The following is a 14437-nucleotide window of genomic DNA, read 5'->3' as shown; positions in this document are numbered from 1 at the left end:
TGGACCGTACTTCTTCAAAGATGCTGCGAATTGTAACGTAACTGTGAATGGTGAGCGCTATCGTGAAATGATCCAACTTTTTTTTGCCCAAAATGCAAAAGCTGGACTTGAATGACATGTGGTTTCAGCAAGACGGTGCCACATGCCACACAGCATCCGTAACAATGGACTTGTTGAGAGGCGAGTTCGGTGAACATTTTATTTCACGTTCGGGACCTGTCAATTGGCCACCCAGATCGTGCGATATAACGCCTTTAGATTATTTTTTGTGGGGCTATGTTAAAGCACATGTCTATTCAGACAAGCCTGCTTCAATTAACGCATTGAAAGACAACATTAAAGCATTTATATGTGAGATACCGGCCGAAAGATTGGAAAGAGTATGCCAAAATTGGACTAAGCGGATGGACCATTTGAAGCGCAGTCGCGGTCAACATTTGCATGAAATAATCTTCAAACATTAAATTTTATGGACTGTACTATCGATTTAAATAAAATTTCCACGTATTTTTCTGAATTTTACGGGTGTTTTTTTGAAAAACTTTCTTATAGCTCTTAAAAAATCAACCTTTAGAACTCCTGCTCAAGCCTTTTTCTAATTTACAGGATTACAGGAAATCCAATACTTGAACTCGATTCTTCAAACTTTGTTTTAAGACCTTTCCTCGTAAGGAAATTTTCGTTTCACAGAACGGGACTAAGTCCCGGAGTTCGCTACAGACTTACGCTAGGTTGAAGGAGATTGTGAGGATCTTCGGCTGTTCGTTTTAGCGTTGCTATTACGCTATTATTGAATGCATCCGATTAAAAGTTTCGCAGGTGAAAATTTTTCAGTGGTTGGCCAACCAGCGCGAGATTGTCAAACGAAAACTAGGGTACCTTTTTGCTATTTTGATTTAATCAGATAGAATATACTTTATTTGATGTATATTTACTATGTACGAGGTTTAAGCCATTTATCGAGCTTTTTAGAGTGTCATACTAATATTAATACTCGTACAATAGATAAAACTGCATTCGTATAATGCGCTAGCACTTGTCATTTGACGTGTGACTGCTGTCATTGACGCGCTGTTGGTGAGTACTCTGCTGTTCATAGCTGTCATTTGATGACAACCAAATCCATCAAAGTCATTTTAAATTAAATTTTCAATACTCTGTTACTCTAATAGGAAATCGCGGAAATCACGAAAATATTACTAAGGGCGTACACTGCGGAGCAAAAGTTATTATGAAAAATGATATACAGCCATGGACAAAAACACTCTAATTTTAAAGTGTTTATTACTGTAATGTTTTTATACCTACACAGGCGTAGATTAATTATTTGGTAATGTGTTGTTAGTCATGTCAATACTCTCTTGATCCCGTTCGATTTATCGCTATCGATTCGTCTCTTTTTTTTAATCACGTTTTTGTTGGTATATTGTACATTCACCTTGGACAAAGAAATAGCACATTTTCAGTTTTGTTTCTGCATTCACTCTTAAATCAAATATTAATCAGTCAATTTGTTGAAGTATTTTGTGCAAGTGATAAAATAAAACAATTTTTTTAAATATGGGTCGAGGAGTACATTGCACTCTTGAAAAAAGAAAATTTATTTTGAATCTTTTTGAAAAAGGCACCAACAAATCGAAAATTGTCGAATTACTAGATTGTTCTAGAAAAATGGTGCACAGTGCTATTAAATTGATCTAAGCAGACAAAAGTTTTTTGCAAAACAAAAAAATAAGAAAGCCTCCGGCACGTAAAACCACGCCAAGATTAGATAAAATTATTGTACGAAAATGTAAGGCCAATCCTTTTAAGTCCTCAAATGCCATAATGACGGAAATTCATGAAGAGCACAACCTTGATGTATCCAGTAGACTGGTTAGAAGACGTTTGAATGAAGCCAATTTGTATGGAATAACTAGCAGGAAGAAACCACTTTTTAGAAAAAAATATCAAAGCGCGGTTGGCATTTGCAAAGCTCCATCAAAGTAAGGATGTAAATTTTTGGAAAAGAGTACTATGGAGCGATGAAACTAAGATTAATAGGATCGGACCTGATGGAAAATCATTCGTTCATCGCCCAAAAAGCCAAGCGTACAACTCAAGGTACACTAAGAAAACAGTTAAGCATGGTGGAGGAAGTGTTATGGCTTAGGGTGCGTTTTCGTGGTATGGCGTTAGTCCATTGGTGCGAATTATTGACAAAATGGACAAATATATTTATTTACAAGTACAATGGAGCCATTTGCTTTTGAAAATATGCCTGTAAATTGGATATTCATGCAGGATAATGATCCTGAACATTCATCAAAGGTGGTGAAAGAGTGGTTCAATAAAGAACGTGTAGAAGTTTTGAGTTGGCCGGCTCAAAGCCCCGATCTTAATCCCATAGAAAACCTTTGGAATGATGTAAAGGTTAAGATCGTGGGAAAAAATTTCAAAAATGCCGATGAGTTATGGGAAGGAATCAAAAAAAGAGTGGAATTCGATACCGGTGAGCAGATGCAGGACTTTAGTGGAGAATATGTCCCGAAGATGTGATGCAACTATAAAAAGTTTCGGCCAATCAACTAAGTATTAAGGTAACTTATGAATCTGATGCGATTCTATAAATTTTAAATTAAAATTTCAATATAATTATAGCGTGTGCTATTTCGGTGTCCAGCTGATATAGAGGCATTGCAACAATAATGATTAGAAAGGAATAAGCGGACGGACAAACATTTGTTTTTTGAAATTAAATTTTATGTTATAAATAAATTGATTGTTTTTTTTCAAAGAATAAAATGTTATTTATATGTTCTATAATGAAGAAAATGAAGTTAGAGGTGAAGTTAGTCTTCTGTGCTATTTCTCTGTACATACTTGCATTGCAAAAATTTTAAAGCCTTGCACAATGGCGCGTGAAAGCCATTAGATATTTATTGTTAATATTAGCTCAAAGGGTTCAAAGTTAGTTGAAGGGGATATATTTTTCCATGAACTCTTCACCAACCTTTAATTTATCAATCCAAATAAGTATAGTGAATTTCAAATGGGTTTAACTGGAAGTCCTTAATGGTACAAAATTAAATCTTATTTTAAATATATTTTTTTCTTAAACCCTAACCGTAATCCTAACCTAGCCAATGGTTAATGTTAGTTATACGTTCCTGTTAATTGTCGAAGCGACTAGCACTGAGCAGGCAGGTTTAAATTCGAAGCTAACGTCTTATTCTCTTGAAAATTTCGTTCTAATGCGGCACATTTAGATTATCTGCCCAATTGAAGCTTTTTATATAGAACCTGTACACTTCCTCTTGCTTTACTAGTGGACCTTATCAAATTAATTTAAATATCTCCAGTTCGTTCTTTCATATTTTTAATATTTCGTGACAAGTATTTTATTTTGTATTCAATAAAAATGTTGATGGCCATCTGCATTTTTTCGGTTTTCTTATTTTTTATTGTGGGTTGAACCACATCAATTCAAAAAACCTAGTGGCTATAGTTTTCTGTTTACGAATTTTGCTCCCTAGTGTAGTTATGGAATAACAAATAATATTTTTTCTCTTCACACAAAAGTTTTATTAGAAAAACAGCTTAGCTTACTACGATTTCACTACATTTTGGCGTGTGCTGCGTGTTGATTACCTTCTTTTGCAATCAATTCACTTACATTTGAAACATATTTACATATCTACATACATAGGTATACAGTTTTTTTCTTAAATTCCGCAAACTGCTAAAATTAATATGCTATTGACAGTTTCACAATTGACAGCTTGCGAATTTTGATATTTCCATCCGCTCAAATGAATTGTTGCTGCCTTTCTTCGTTGTTCGTCAAGTTGCTGTTTCATCTTTGTATGCCATTTGTAGCCATACTTGATTTATGAGAACACGCAGTTGAAGGATTTGTCGCGCTCATGTCAATTTGAGCTGCCAATAATATTGATGAATATTTTTTCCTATAATTAAGCGCTGCTCCATGAGGGTGATCCGGGTTGGCTTCTAAATTTATGCCACTTTTTACTATAACTTTTTTTTGCCTGTTGGCAAACATTCTAGTATCCGCACCCTGGGCGTTAAAATTCAGGCGACATGCGAGCTCATAAATATAAATATTTGTATCCCCACAACCAATTCCCGGAATAACAATTGAAAATTTATTTACAAACTAAATAAAAACCAAAAAAATGTTATTAAAATAATAAAAAAAAGTTGTTTATGCGAAATTTTTATTGCATTTCTATTTTTTAAGCTTTAATGCTAATGGCCAAATTACAATAGCCATTAAAAAGTACGTCTTCTTTACGAGTTTTCATAAAATTCCACTCCTTAATATGCAGGTTTGCGTCACACGTACTAATCTTTCGTTTCTACTACTCGCATACTTGCGTTTAACCATTTTTCGGCAGCAGTGCCAAGAAGCCAGATTTCACGTTGTTGACATCTTTTACTACTCCTTCGCCCACTATGTGGTCGTTGATGATTAGTTCACGATTATTGCTTGCATCCAAATGGTAGGCAGAGAAATTTATTTCGTAATCAACCTCTGGCAGTGTGGCAAACGCGGGATCCTCGGGAATCCAGACTCTATGCATATAATATTTCCCCTGAAATTTGTATGATATTTCAATGTTTTTATGTAGGGAGTGATATAGCAAAAAGCAAAATAAAAAAATTCAAATAAAAAGCCAGTTCGCCTAAAAGGAAAAAGTGATCACTCACTGAACCCAGCGAAGAAATTATTTGATTATGAAATAAACGCTTAATCAACCACTGAAATTAGTTGGACTTTGAATTCTATATGACCTGTAACCACTAAGTCCGTAAGTATATATGTATATATATATTAAATATATATATATTAAATATCTCAGAGTAATCTTGGATAAGAAGCTGACTTGGGAGACAAGCGTTTCACTGAAGGTGAATCGCGCATTGAGGATTTTTCAGCAATGCCGTAGAGCCTTTGGTAAAACCTAGGGTTTGAAACCTGCTGTGGTCCTATGGATATACACAGCACTTATCAGACCAATCATCACTTACGCTTCTGTGGTCTGGTGGCGACGGAACATGGTTAAGTCCACAATCCGGGAACTATACAGGCTACAAAGAAGTGTATGTTTATGCATCATGGGTGCCATGAGTACAACCGCTAGTGATGCCCTAAATGCTATGCTTGATTGGCTCCCCCTGGATCTTAAGATACAACAGGAAGCAATAAAAGCAATGTGTAAACTCTATAAATATGGTTTCTGGCACGAAGACGGAACTTCGGGACACAGAGAAAACTTTAAGTTGCTATCTGAACAGTATCCACTCTTTTTTGCACCTAAAGATGGCCTGATACCCACAGTTTCATTTTGAAAGAAATTTGATGTCAGATTTCTATTGCATGAGCAAAGGAGCAATCCAAAAAGCATGAAGGGAGGTTTGACAATTATTTTCTTTACCGATGGGTCCAAGACTGAAATAGGGTCTGGAGCCGAATGGTACTTAAACGATAGTAATAAGTATCACTATGCTATGGGGGAAATGGCAATTGTTTTCCAAACAGAAGTTTTTGCCATCCTGAAAGTAGCCGAATGAATAATCGAGAGGAGATGGAGCGGGAAACAGATCGGAGTTTTCAGTGGAAGCCAGGCTGCACTGAAGGCCCTGTAGAACGCGAAGCAAACTTCAAAGATTGTTCAAAAATGTAAGAAGAGGCTTAACTCTGTCGCAAGACAAAACAGACTTGTACTTATATGGGTTTCGGGACACTCCGGTGTTCAAGGAAACGAAATTGCCGACGAATTGGCCAACCGTAGATCAGCGGGGCCCCCACAAAGGCCAGAGCCAATAATCGGAATCAGTTCCGCAGGAATCACGAATTGGATCAGCGATTATGTAGGCAATCTACATAAAGAGCGATGGTCCGGTCTAGAACGCTGCAAAACTGCAAAGTGTTTTGTGACAAGTCCGAACAGAAAACTGTAAAACTTTCTACTAAAACTTAGAAGAAAACAAGTTCGGTTGATGGTCGGTATTATTACAGGACACAACTCATGGGGTCAGCATATGACCACCATTGGAATCATTGAGGACCCAATGTGCCTGTCATGCTTGGAGGAGGCGGATAGCACTGAGCACTTTCTCTGTGAGTGTCCTGCCTTTGCTAGAGCACGGCTACGAGATTTGGGTTCCGATGTCATGAGAATGAGTAATACCCCTACTAAACAATATTTTATTCCTAGTGCATGAATATGGTCCAGAAGATCTGAACGATACATTATTGAAGGATATACAAATAAGTGGCAAGATTAAGTACAGAATCATGGAATTTCGCACCCGTGTACAATTTTTAATTAGGCTATTTGTACTCGTTTGTCTATACGAACAAGCACAGCTTTCGAATCCCAGCGCATTATTCCAATGCTGGCAGAGTGAGGAGAGATAGCTTATATAGAAATGTGTTTGTCTTTCCGTGCATTTTTGAGACTAGAAACTGAGGAAGTAACTAACTGATTGAGTTCAAACTCACAAGATATGTTTGTCTTCAGGCTAGTTAGAAGGCGCCCTATAGGTGGCGCCGTGAACAAAATGTCTCAAAAAATCGTATTTATAGTCCAACTTGGCTGAAATTCAAAACATAGCTACACGAAGAGAAATATGAGTATTTTATCCGAATATTGACTGATGAGCCGCAGCGAAGCGTGACCGGGTTTGCCAGTAGATAATAAATGTATGGCTTAGAAGCCACAAAAATTACGAAATACCATCGGTTATCTTTGGCTGTTCTATTTGTTTAATCGCAGTGGTGAATACACAAGAGGAATGACACGTATTTATATTCAACAAAGGACTGTTCAACGACCGCTGTAGCCGAAGGGGTGCGTGACTTCGAAATGATAGAAATTTGTTTTTTTTTTTTTAACATAGCGCTCGCTCCCCGGCAGGCAGTGGTGATCCCCCGAATGTATTTCTGTCGTGAAAAAGCTCTTCATAAAAAACCATTTGGAGCCTGGACCATTACCACCTTGGATGTTGTTGCTGCCAGGGACATTGATACCAAAGACGCAAGTTCCTTCGGCACTCCTTGCCAACGAAGTAATGGCACCAATAACAGATTTTATTTTTAATAGCTTGCTATTTCGATATATGTCACTTTTGAGTTGTAATTTTTTGATATTTAACAAGTAGAAACTACGCTATTAATAAAAATGGAACGATACGCGCTTAAACAACGCATTGGAATTATTAAAATTCACTATAAAAATAGTGAAAATTTGGCAGAGACGGTTCGTAATACTCGAACATTTTTGCGTCATCGCAATACAGAAATTGGTGAACAAATTCGAGCTGTTGGAACAAGTTAGTGATGCGAAGAATAAAACCCGCGCACGGCGTCAAGAACAGCCTAAAATATTGCTGTTGTAGCTGAAGGATTTGAAGAAAATCCCGGTTTGTCCATTCCTCGTCGTTCTTTGAAATTAGGCATTCCACAAATATCATTACAGCATATTTTGCATAAAGATTTGAGTCTTAAGGCCTTTAAAGTCCAGTTAACACAAGAACTCAAGCCGTCCGCTCATCAACAACGTCGTGTCTTTGCTGATTGGGTCATTGAAATGCATGAAAATGATCCGGAATTCCATCGAAAAACCATCTTGAGTGATGAGGCCCATGTCCACCTCGGTGGCTTCGTCAACAAGCAAAATTGTCGGATCTGGGGCTCAGAAAATCCAAGTCTTATTGTTGAAAAGCCTCTCTATCATCAACGTGGGACTGTTTGGTGCGGTTTATGGTCCGGCGGAGTCATTGGACCTTATTTTTTCGAAAATGAAGCTGGAGCAACAGTTACGGTGAATGATTAATGATTTTTTATACCGAAATTGGATGGTATTGATCTGGACAACGTTTATTTTCAACAAGACGGCGACGCCGCTACGAGCCACACAAGCAACGAAACCATTGATCTTTTATCAAAGTATCACCTCTTATTGGAAAAAGGCAATTTGTTTCTGTCGTTGCTATCAAAAGCCATTTCCACTTCTATATAGAAAACTGAAAAACTAAAATTTTTTAAAAATATGTACAAACTCTCACCTTCACTATCGGACATTTCTCAATCAAATGTCCATACTCTTTCAAGTAGGCGTGAATCAATGAACCGATTGCTGACAGATTACGCCAACCTATAATGCGGCAAAAATTCAAGGTGGTATTTGTCGTAAAAAAATACGTTGGATCGATCTTCTGTGTAATACGAATTTCAGCATGGATGTCGACATTATTTAGGTCCTAGAAAATAGTATTAAAAAAAATGTATAGAATTCTAAGAAAAAACTATACAATTTAGTTCAAATCTATTTTATATAAACTTTTTTACTTGTTAGAATTTTCATTATAAATGAGCTATGAGCTAAGTAAAATTTTTTAAAATTATATTTTAGATTTGTTAGTTTAGCAAATTTTTATACCTTCAGCACATTAAACGTAAAATTCACATGTGGGTCCTTGGGGTCATAGGCGATGTTATGCGAAACATGTTTTTCATCACTCCAAAGTTTGATATCTTTCAAATTAGGCCGCATGACTTTCTGCAAATAACGGAGCCATCAGCACTACATATATGCATATTTCATATATTTGAGCTTTCATTTGAACAATCTCAGGCTTACCTCCGCTGCTGCCAAACCAGAAAACACAAGCACAACCAAATTCAGCAAAGCAACTTTGACAGTAGGCGCCATTTTGTCAAATTTTGACGTTTATGGAGGTTAAAAAATGCGCACTTCCTATATGAGAAAAGACTTCCTGGCTCGAAAAACCCAGTATTTTGGTTTTAAAATGCACGTCCCTTGCTTTTTATAGCTTCACTGGTTAGCGATTTCGAAATTTACGAAAATTAAAATTGCATTTAAAACTGCCAAAAAAATGTAAAGTGGCAAACACCGACATTATCGCTCAACTACCATCGCTACCATTGAGGCGTAACGCCCAAATGAAAGCAATTTTCAAAAAACAAAAATTTTCCATTTTTATACTTCTGCATGTGCGTATATGTGTATATGTATACCTGTGTATTCATGCGATTATTTAACAAACAAATGTCATTTTGAATGATTTTCGATTGTTCTTTTTTTGTTTTGGATTTGCTGCTTCAGTGAAGCTTGAAAATTGCTATGACAAACAATTTTTTTCACAATTTTTAAAAGCCCCATTGTTATTTGAAATTATTGCGTTTAAAAATAAAACCAAAAATTTATAAACAATTAAAAAAGCGAGACAAAATGTTAATTTAAAACAAATTATAATCGAATCTTTGGCGATAACTCTTTTATATGCGCTTTTATTTATTGTTTTTTTTTTTAAATACACAAATTTAAACACGCGTTTCATACTTTGCGTCTATCTAAATTTTCCTTTTTCCCGTTTTGTGTGCTTGTTTATTTTTCGGCCGCCAGTAAAATTATAGTTTTTCGACAAATTTGATTCAGTTAAATTTTGTGTAACTATGAAGTTGCAAGCTAACTGGGCGCCTCATTCACCCACCTCGGTACCTGTTGTAGTTGTTGTTACTTTCGTTCTGTGCGCACCAATCGCCTGCGGATGGGTAAGTTTTGGAACATTTTTAGTGCAAATATCTCAATGCTTATTTTCTGTTGTTGTTTTTATTACAATAATTTGCTCGTTTTGTGAATTAAATGATTGTAAAATATTTTAATTGTCATAAAGTTTGTAATTAATTGGGTTTAGAGCAAATTGATAAAATGAAATAATGAAATAGGAAATGAGCGCTCGTTTTTGTAAAGTTTTACTCATTAAAATGAAAATGAAGGAAAAGCGAAGGAAGAGAGTGAGAATAATCTTGATGACAGATTTTCGATGATGAACGAAATGCGCTATAAATAAATATAAATAAGCGGCTGTTTTAGGCGAATGAGTGAAATGGGTGACTACCATACGGTAGTGCAAGGGTTCGAAACCACGGACATGAAATACAAAAAGGTTCCGCTACGCCAGGTAATGGCAAACCGCCTAATGCTATCCTACTCCTGTAAGCAAGGCAGGCAAATCGGATCCTCAATGTTTCCAATGGTCGTCATATGCTGACCCCATGGGTTGTTTCATGTAATAATACCGACCATCAACCCGATGTAAGGCGTCAGCGAATGTTTCAAATCTTGTGCGGAAATATTTAAAAAGACCAAAGAACTAAATGGGATGACTTTGTAGCCTCCTGTGACTTATGTCTGTTTCGAAGATTAAAATTACCCTTATAGGGAACAAAAACACAAAAAGCACCTTTAATAGCACAGGCCGACAGCATCTCAGACCCAGAAACCAGACTATATACAATATTTCCGAAGGTTTATGATACGCTGAATCCAAATCTGGCCTCAGAATTGCTGTATCAGCGCTGGTTTTCGAGATATCCTAACCTAAAAGTTCAAAAAACACCGTTTTTGCCCATATTAGCCTCAGGAAAATTTAAAAACATGAAAATTTCAAAATGCGATATCTCAGCGAAAAAAAGTGATATTTGAGCAAACTCAGCGCCATTTGAAAAAAGAAAGCTTGTATTTAAAGATGCCATTCTTTAATTTTGGTGAAAGAAAACATCTGCAAGGCTACATAACCTCAAATATGGGCAAAAACGGTGTTTTTTGCACTTTTAGGTTAGGATATCTCGAAAACCAGAGCTGATAGAGCAATTCTGAGGTCAGATTTGGATTCAGCGTATCATAAACCTTCGGAAATATATAGTCTGGTTTCTGGGTCTGAATGTTGGTTAAATTTTGTCGGCCTGTGTAGTAAGCAGTGCACTCCCTAGTTAAATGTGTGTAACTGCGAAGGTTGCCATCAGTCCGGTGACGCAGAATAGCTCCAGCATAGATATACAGGGTTTGACTTGTTTACAGTAGCACAGAAAACAAACTATGTGACATATCACGCTGAAATTTGCCATGTAAGCTTATAACAGTCCTACCAAAAAACAAAAAATTCATTTTTGCCAAATGTCATCCGCGGACCGTTTTATTGATAACGTCTCGTTCATATTTGAGCAGAAGGTACAACTAATATTCTTCAAAATAGGACCCTTGAGCGTCAATACACCGCTGGTAGCGGTCCTTCCACTGCAGGAAACATTTTTTAAACTCATCCGCCGGAATCGCGTTCAATTCGGCTGTAACAGTTTTTTGAATCGCCTTGATGGAGTCGAGCTTCTTCTTCAGCTTCAGCTTTCTTTTCAGGCGCGGGAACAAGAAGAAGTCCGGCGGGCACAAGTCTGGGCTGTAGGGAGGGTGGGGACGCACCGGAACCCCCATCTTGGCCAATGCAGAGGTGTAGAGGAAGGCGGTATGCGCCGGCGCATTGTCGTGATGAAGGGTCCAATTGTTGACGAGGTCGGGCCGAACCCGGGCGACGCGGTTTTTCAGCCGAAAGAGCACTTCTTTGTAAAATGCCGCGTTTACAGTGAAGGGGGTTCATATATTTTTGGGTAAACCCTCGTATTTTTGGGTAAACCCCCGTATTTATTTGTATTTAATTTACCTTATAACTCCGCTCAGTTTATCCTACTTCTGTTTTTCTTTTTTGTGTTTTGATTCGACTCTAAAGTGGTTTGTCTCAAGTTTCGCAAATTTTTTCTAGTAAAACTGTTTTCCAAAAATGCTAAAGGGTTTAAAACTAAAAATTTTAGTATTGAAGAGTTGTCATTTAACATCAATTCTTCAACTAAATCTTTTTGGTTAACCTTTTTATTCCGAGCTCTTTTGGATAGTCCATAAAATCTTTAATTTTACGAAACGTCATTCCCACCGACCCACAATTTTTGTAGAGGATTTTAGTTATTTTTATGCAGCGCGCGAACAAAATCTATAGGTTTTCTACTAACATCTGTTAAAGAAAGCGCCATCGTATTATGACAGCTGTCAAAATAAAAAGTTGTTTCAAAGAAGAAACTCGAACTTGAAAGACAGCGTTGTCTATTTTAATTAAATTATGGTTTTACAAAATATGTTTTTTATTTTAAAAAAATATTGGCAACTCTATTTATAATTTTTTCCTTAAACATTTGTTTGGAAACTCATTTCAAACTTAGTGGAATTCAGCTTCACAAATATATAACTTTCACCTAACTTCCCTCCCATCTGCTATTCATCTCACCCTACAAATAGGCTACTAATTTACTCTCCTCTTCCCTTTTAGCGTTCTTTTGAGGTCTTCTTCACCTCTTTTCCTTACCAATACAACTCTAAGCTAATAGACGTTAAGATTAATATTCACAACAACACTGCTGGCGACACATACTTGGCCATAACGTTGCAAGTGCATGAAGATATCGATGGTATCAATCTTAAATACGCCACTTCTCTCGAATTGGATGAGGGCAACTTTACAACGATCGTCAATCGTTCAGTGAGCTTCTGCAAATTTCTCAAACAGCATTCAATCGAACCAGTAATGCGTGGCATTTACGAAGATATACTGAAACAGGGTGATTTCATCAAGCGTTGTCCCATTAACAAAGGCGTCTACTCGGTGCATGAATACCGCATCGATGAGGAAGTTTTATCCAGTTATTTGCCCGAAGCAGGCTTCTCTGTACACATCAAACTGGCCAAGTTCAATCGGCAGCTCCTCTTCGATGGCACGCTGCATGGAAATATCGATAAGTCGAAGGGATTCAACAATTTGAAAATGTTCAGTTTGGGATGATGGAAATCGGGACAGATGAGCGACTGCGTGTGAAGAAATCAAACACTTTAACAAGTACACAAATCATTTTTATAGCCAATAAAATTTCACTTGACTACTTTTAGACACTCTAAATCTTAAAGTAATCGTATTCCCATAGTCTGGTATACCTTAGGAGTTAACAGCGCAAACGCATTCGCTCCTGCGATAATCTTGGTCACATTCATTTGCGTAGTCATTAAATGATTGGCGGATCTCCGTAAGGTACATGCGAATTTATGTATGTACGGGGTAAGTCGATTCATCAACGTGGGCTGACTGGCTGGCAGGCTGGCAGGCTGCCTGACTGTCTACAATCGGGTGCTGATAGTTTTGGGTATTTCGCGGGTCGCGGTTCCACTGACTGCGACAGCCACAACGCCGCCTTTACGCTTGTCAACGTCATTGCATCGCTCGCTTTAGTATGCAAAACAGCTGTCATCGTGCTGTGTTCGTCTGCTCTCTTCTGCCCTCTGCTGTGCTACGTCGCGCGCTTGTCACGTGACGACATTGTTCATCTTCTGTGAAATTGTGTGCAATGCGTGCAATGGCGGTTTGATATGGCTTTCCGCGTTCCGCATTCATTTTACTATTTGCTTTTCTTAAAACTTTTTAAAATGCTTTGTTGTAGCTGCATTTTTTGCTTGTTTCTTTTGCGACATGCGGCATGCGGCAGTGGTGTCACGCTGTCTGCCATTTGCGATTAATTATGACAATTGTGCACAGCTGATAATGACGATAGGAATAAGGAACTTAATATATTTTAAAGATGATTCTACTAAGCTGATGGAAGACTGGTATGCACTCACATTTGGCTCACAATTCAAAATGAAAATACGTGCTGGATTCCTTAAACAAGTGGGTGTGTACGCGGGAGCAAATGTAGTGGGATTCAACTCAAATAGAAAGAGTTTAAGAGGCACAGGTGTGTTATATAATTTTAAATCACTATCTAAAAACTGTATTTCTCAATAATTTACTTTTACTTCAAATAGCGCCTCTAAACGGAAAAACAGAATTTAATAAGCAAAGCTCATTACCCTTTTTGAGAGTTACTTGCCCAGCAATATTCTGCCGGAGGCAATTACCAGGCCTCTTGATAAACCAGGTGTCAGCTTATCCAGGTGTCCCTTATTGGGCTTGTCCATAAAATGCTTAACGATAGAATGGGCACGGCAGGGTGGCGCCTCTCTCCGCCGGTAGGTGAGCAGAAGCACCCCACAAGGCGTCGCTACTCTGGGTTGTTGTGCTTAAGGACTAGCCAGAGGAGCTGGAGAAGAGAGGCTGCAAGATGATTACTTACGCGGATAACATGGCTCTTATTGTCGAAGGAAAGTTTTTAGATACTGATGGAACTGATGCAGGGTTATCTGAATCTTGTTGTGAAATGGACCCCAAATTGCAGTCTCTCGATAAATACTCTGAGAACAGGGCCTGTCTTATACACGAAGAAATATAAAATATTTAGAGTCTTTCTTCCCTCAATATCGTGCGTTCTCTGACAGGGTGGGGTAGCTTGGGCTCACCCTTGACAGGGGGCTAACGTGAAAGCGCAACATTGAGGAGAGAATAAAGAAGGCAAGGGGGCACTATCGGCAAAATATGGGACCTCTCGCCTAAAGTTACGTTTTGGCTTTATAACACAATTATATAGCCAATTTTGTTGTACGAAGTCCTTGCTGGTGGAACTCGCTGGAAAGGATGATGTCAGCTAAGAAGCTGGAGA

At 37.8% G+C, this 14437-nt stretch overlaps 2 protein-coding genes across 2 annotated transcripts; one reads left to right on the top strand and one right to left on the bottom strand.

Annotated features, from left to right (window-relative positions):
* Positions 1-4379: 4379 nt before the first annotated feature.
* LOC128861951 (uncharacterized) lies at positions 4380-8720 on the bottom strand. The gene is made up of 4 exons (XM_054100324.1): positions 8649-8720; positions 8448-8567; positions 8074-8268; positions 4380-4595 (listed from the first exon to the last, which is right to left on the bottom strand). Exons 1-4 carry the CDS (start codon positions 8718-8720, stop codon positions 4380-4382), a joined length of 603 nt encoding a protein of 200 aa, XP_053956299.1.
* A 764-nt stretch (positions 8721-9484) lies between these two features.
* LOC128861949 (uncharacterized) lies at positions 9485-12777 on the top strand. Its single transcript, XM_054100323.1, has 2 exons — positions 9485-9583; positions 12184-12777. Exons 1-2 carry the CDS (start codon positions 9485-9487, stop codon positions 12691-12693), a joined length of 609 nt encoding a protein of 202 aa, XP_053956298.1. The 3' UTR covers positions 12694-12777.
* Positions 12778-14437: the final 1660 nt, after the last annotated feature.

This window comes from Anastrepha ludens, chromosome 4, assembly GCF_028408465.1.
Source record: "Anastrepha ludens isolate Willacy chromosome 4, idAnaLude1.1, whole genome shotgun sequence".
Classification (NCBI taxonomy): domain Eukaryota; kingdom Metazoa; phylum Arthropoda; class Insecta; order Diptera; family Tephritidae; genus Anastrepha; species Anastrepha ludens.
Note: the sequence above shows the minus strand (reverse complement) of the source record. Positions and strands in the feature narration are given on the sequence as shown.

What these genes read in the sequence shown, in the direction of transcription:
- LOC128861949 (XM_054100323.1), top strand. Translation starts at nt 9,485, where the DNA reads ATGAAGTTGCAAGCTAACTGGGCGCCTCATTCACCCACCTCGGTACCT. An exon ending in CACCAATCGCCTGCGGATGG is followed by an intron (nt 9,584 to 12,183) that starts GTAAGTTTTGGA and finishes CTTCCCTTTTAG; the next exon opens with CGTTCTTTTGAGGTCTTCTT.
- LOC128861951 (XM_054100324.1), bottom strand. Translation starts at nt 8,720, where the DNA reads ATGGCGCCTACTGTCAAAGTTGCTTTGCTGAATTTGGTTGTGCTTGTG. An exon ending in TTACGTTTAATGTGCTGAAG is followed by an intron (nt 8,269 to 8,447) that starts GTATAAAAATTT and finishes ACTATTTTCTAG; the next exon opens with GACCTAAATAATGTCGACAT. An exon ending in AGAAATGTCCGATAGTGAAG is followed by an intron (nt 4,596 to 8,073) that starts GTGAGAGTTTGT and finishes TACAAATTTCAG; the next exon opens with GGGAAATATTATATGCATAG.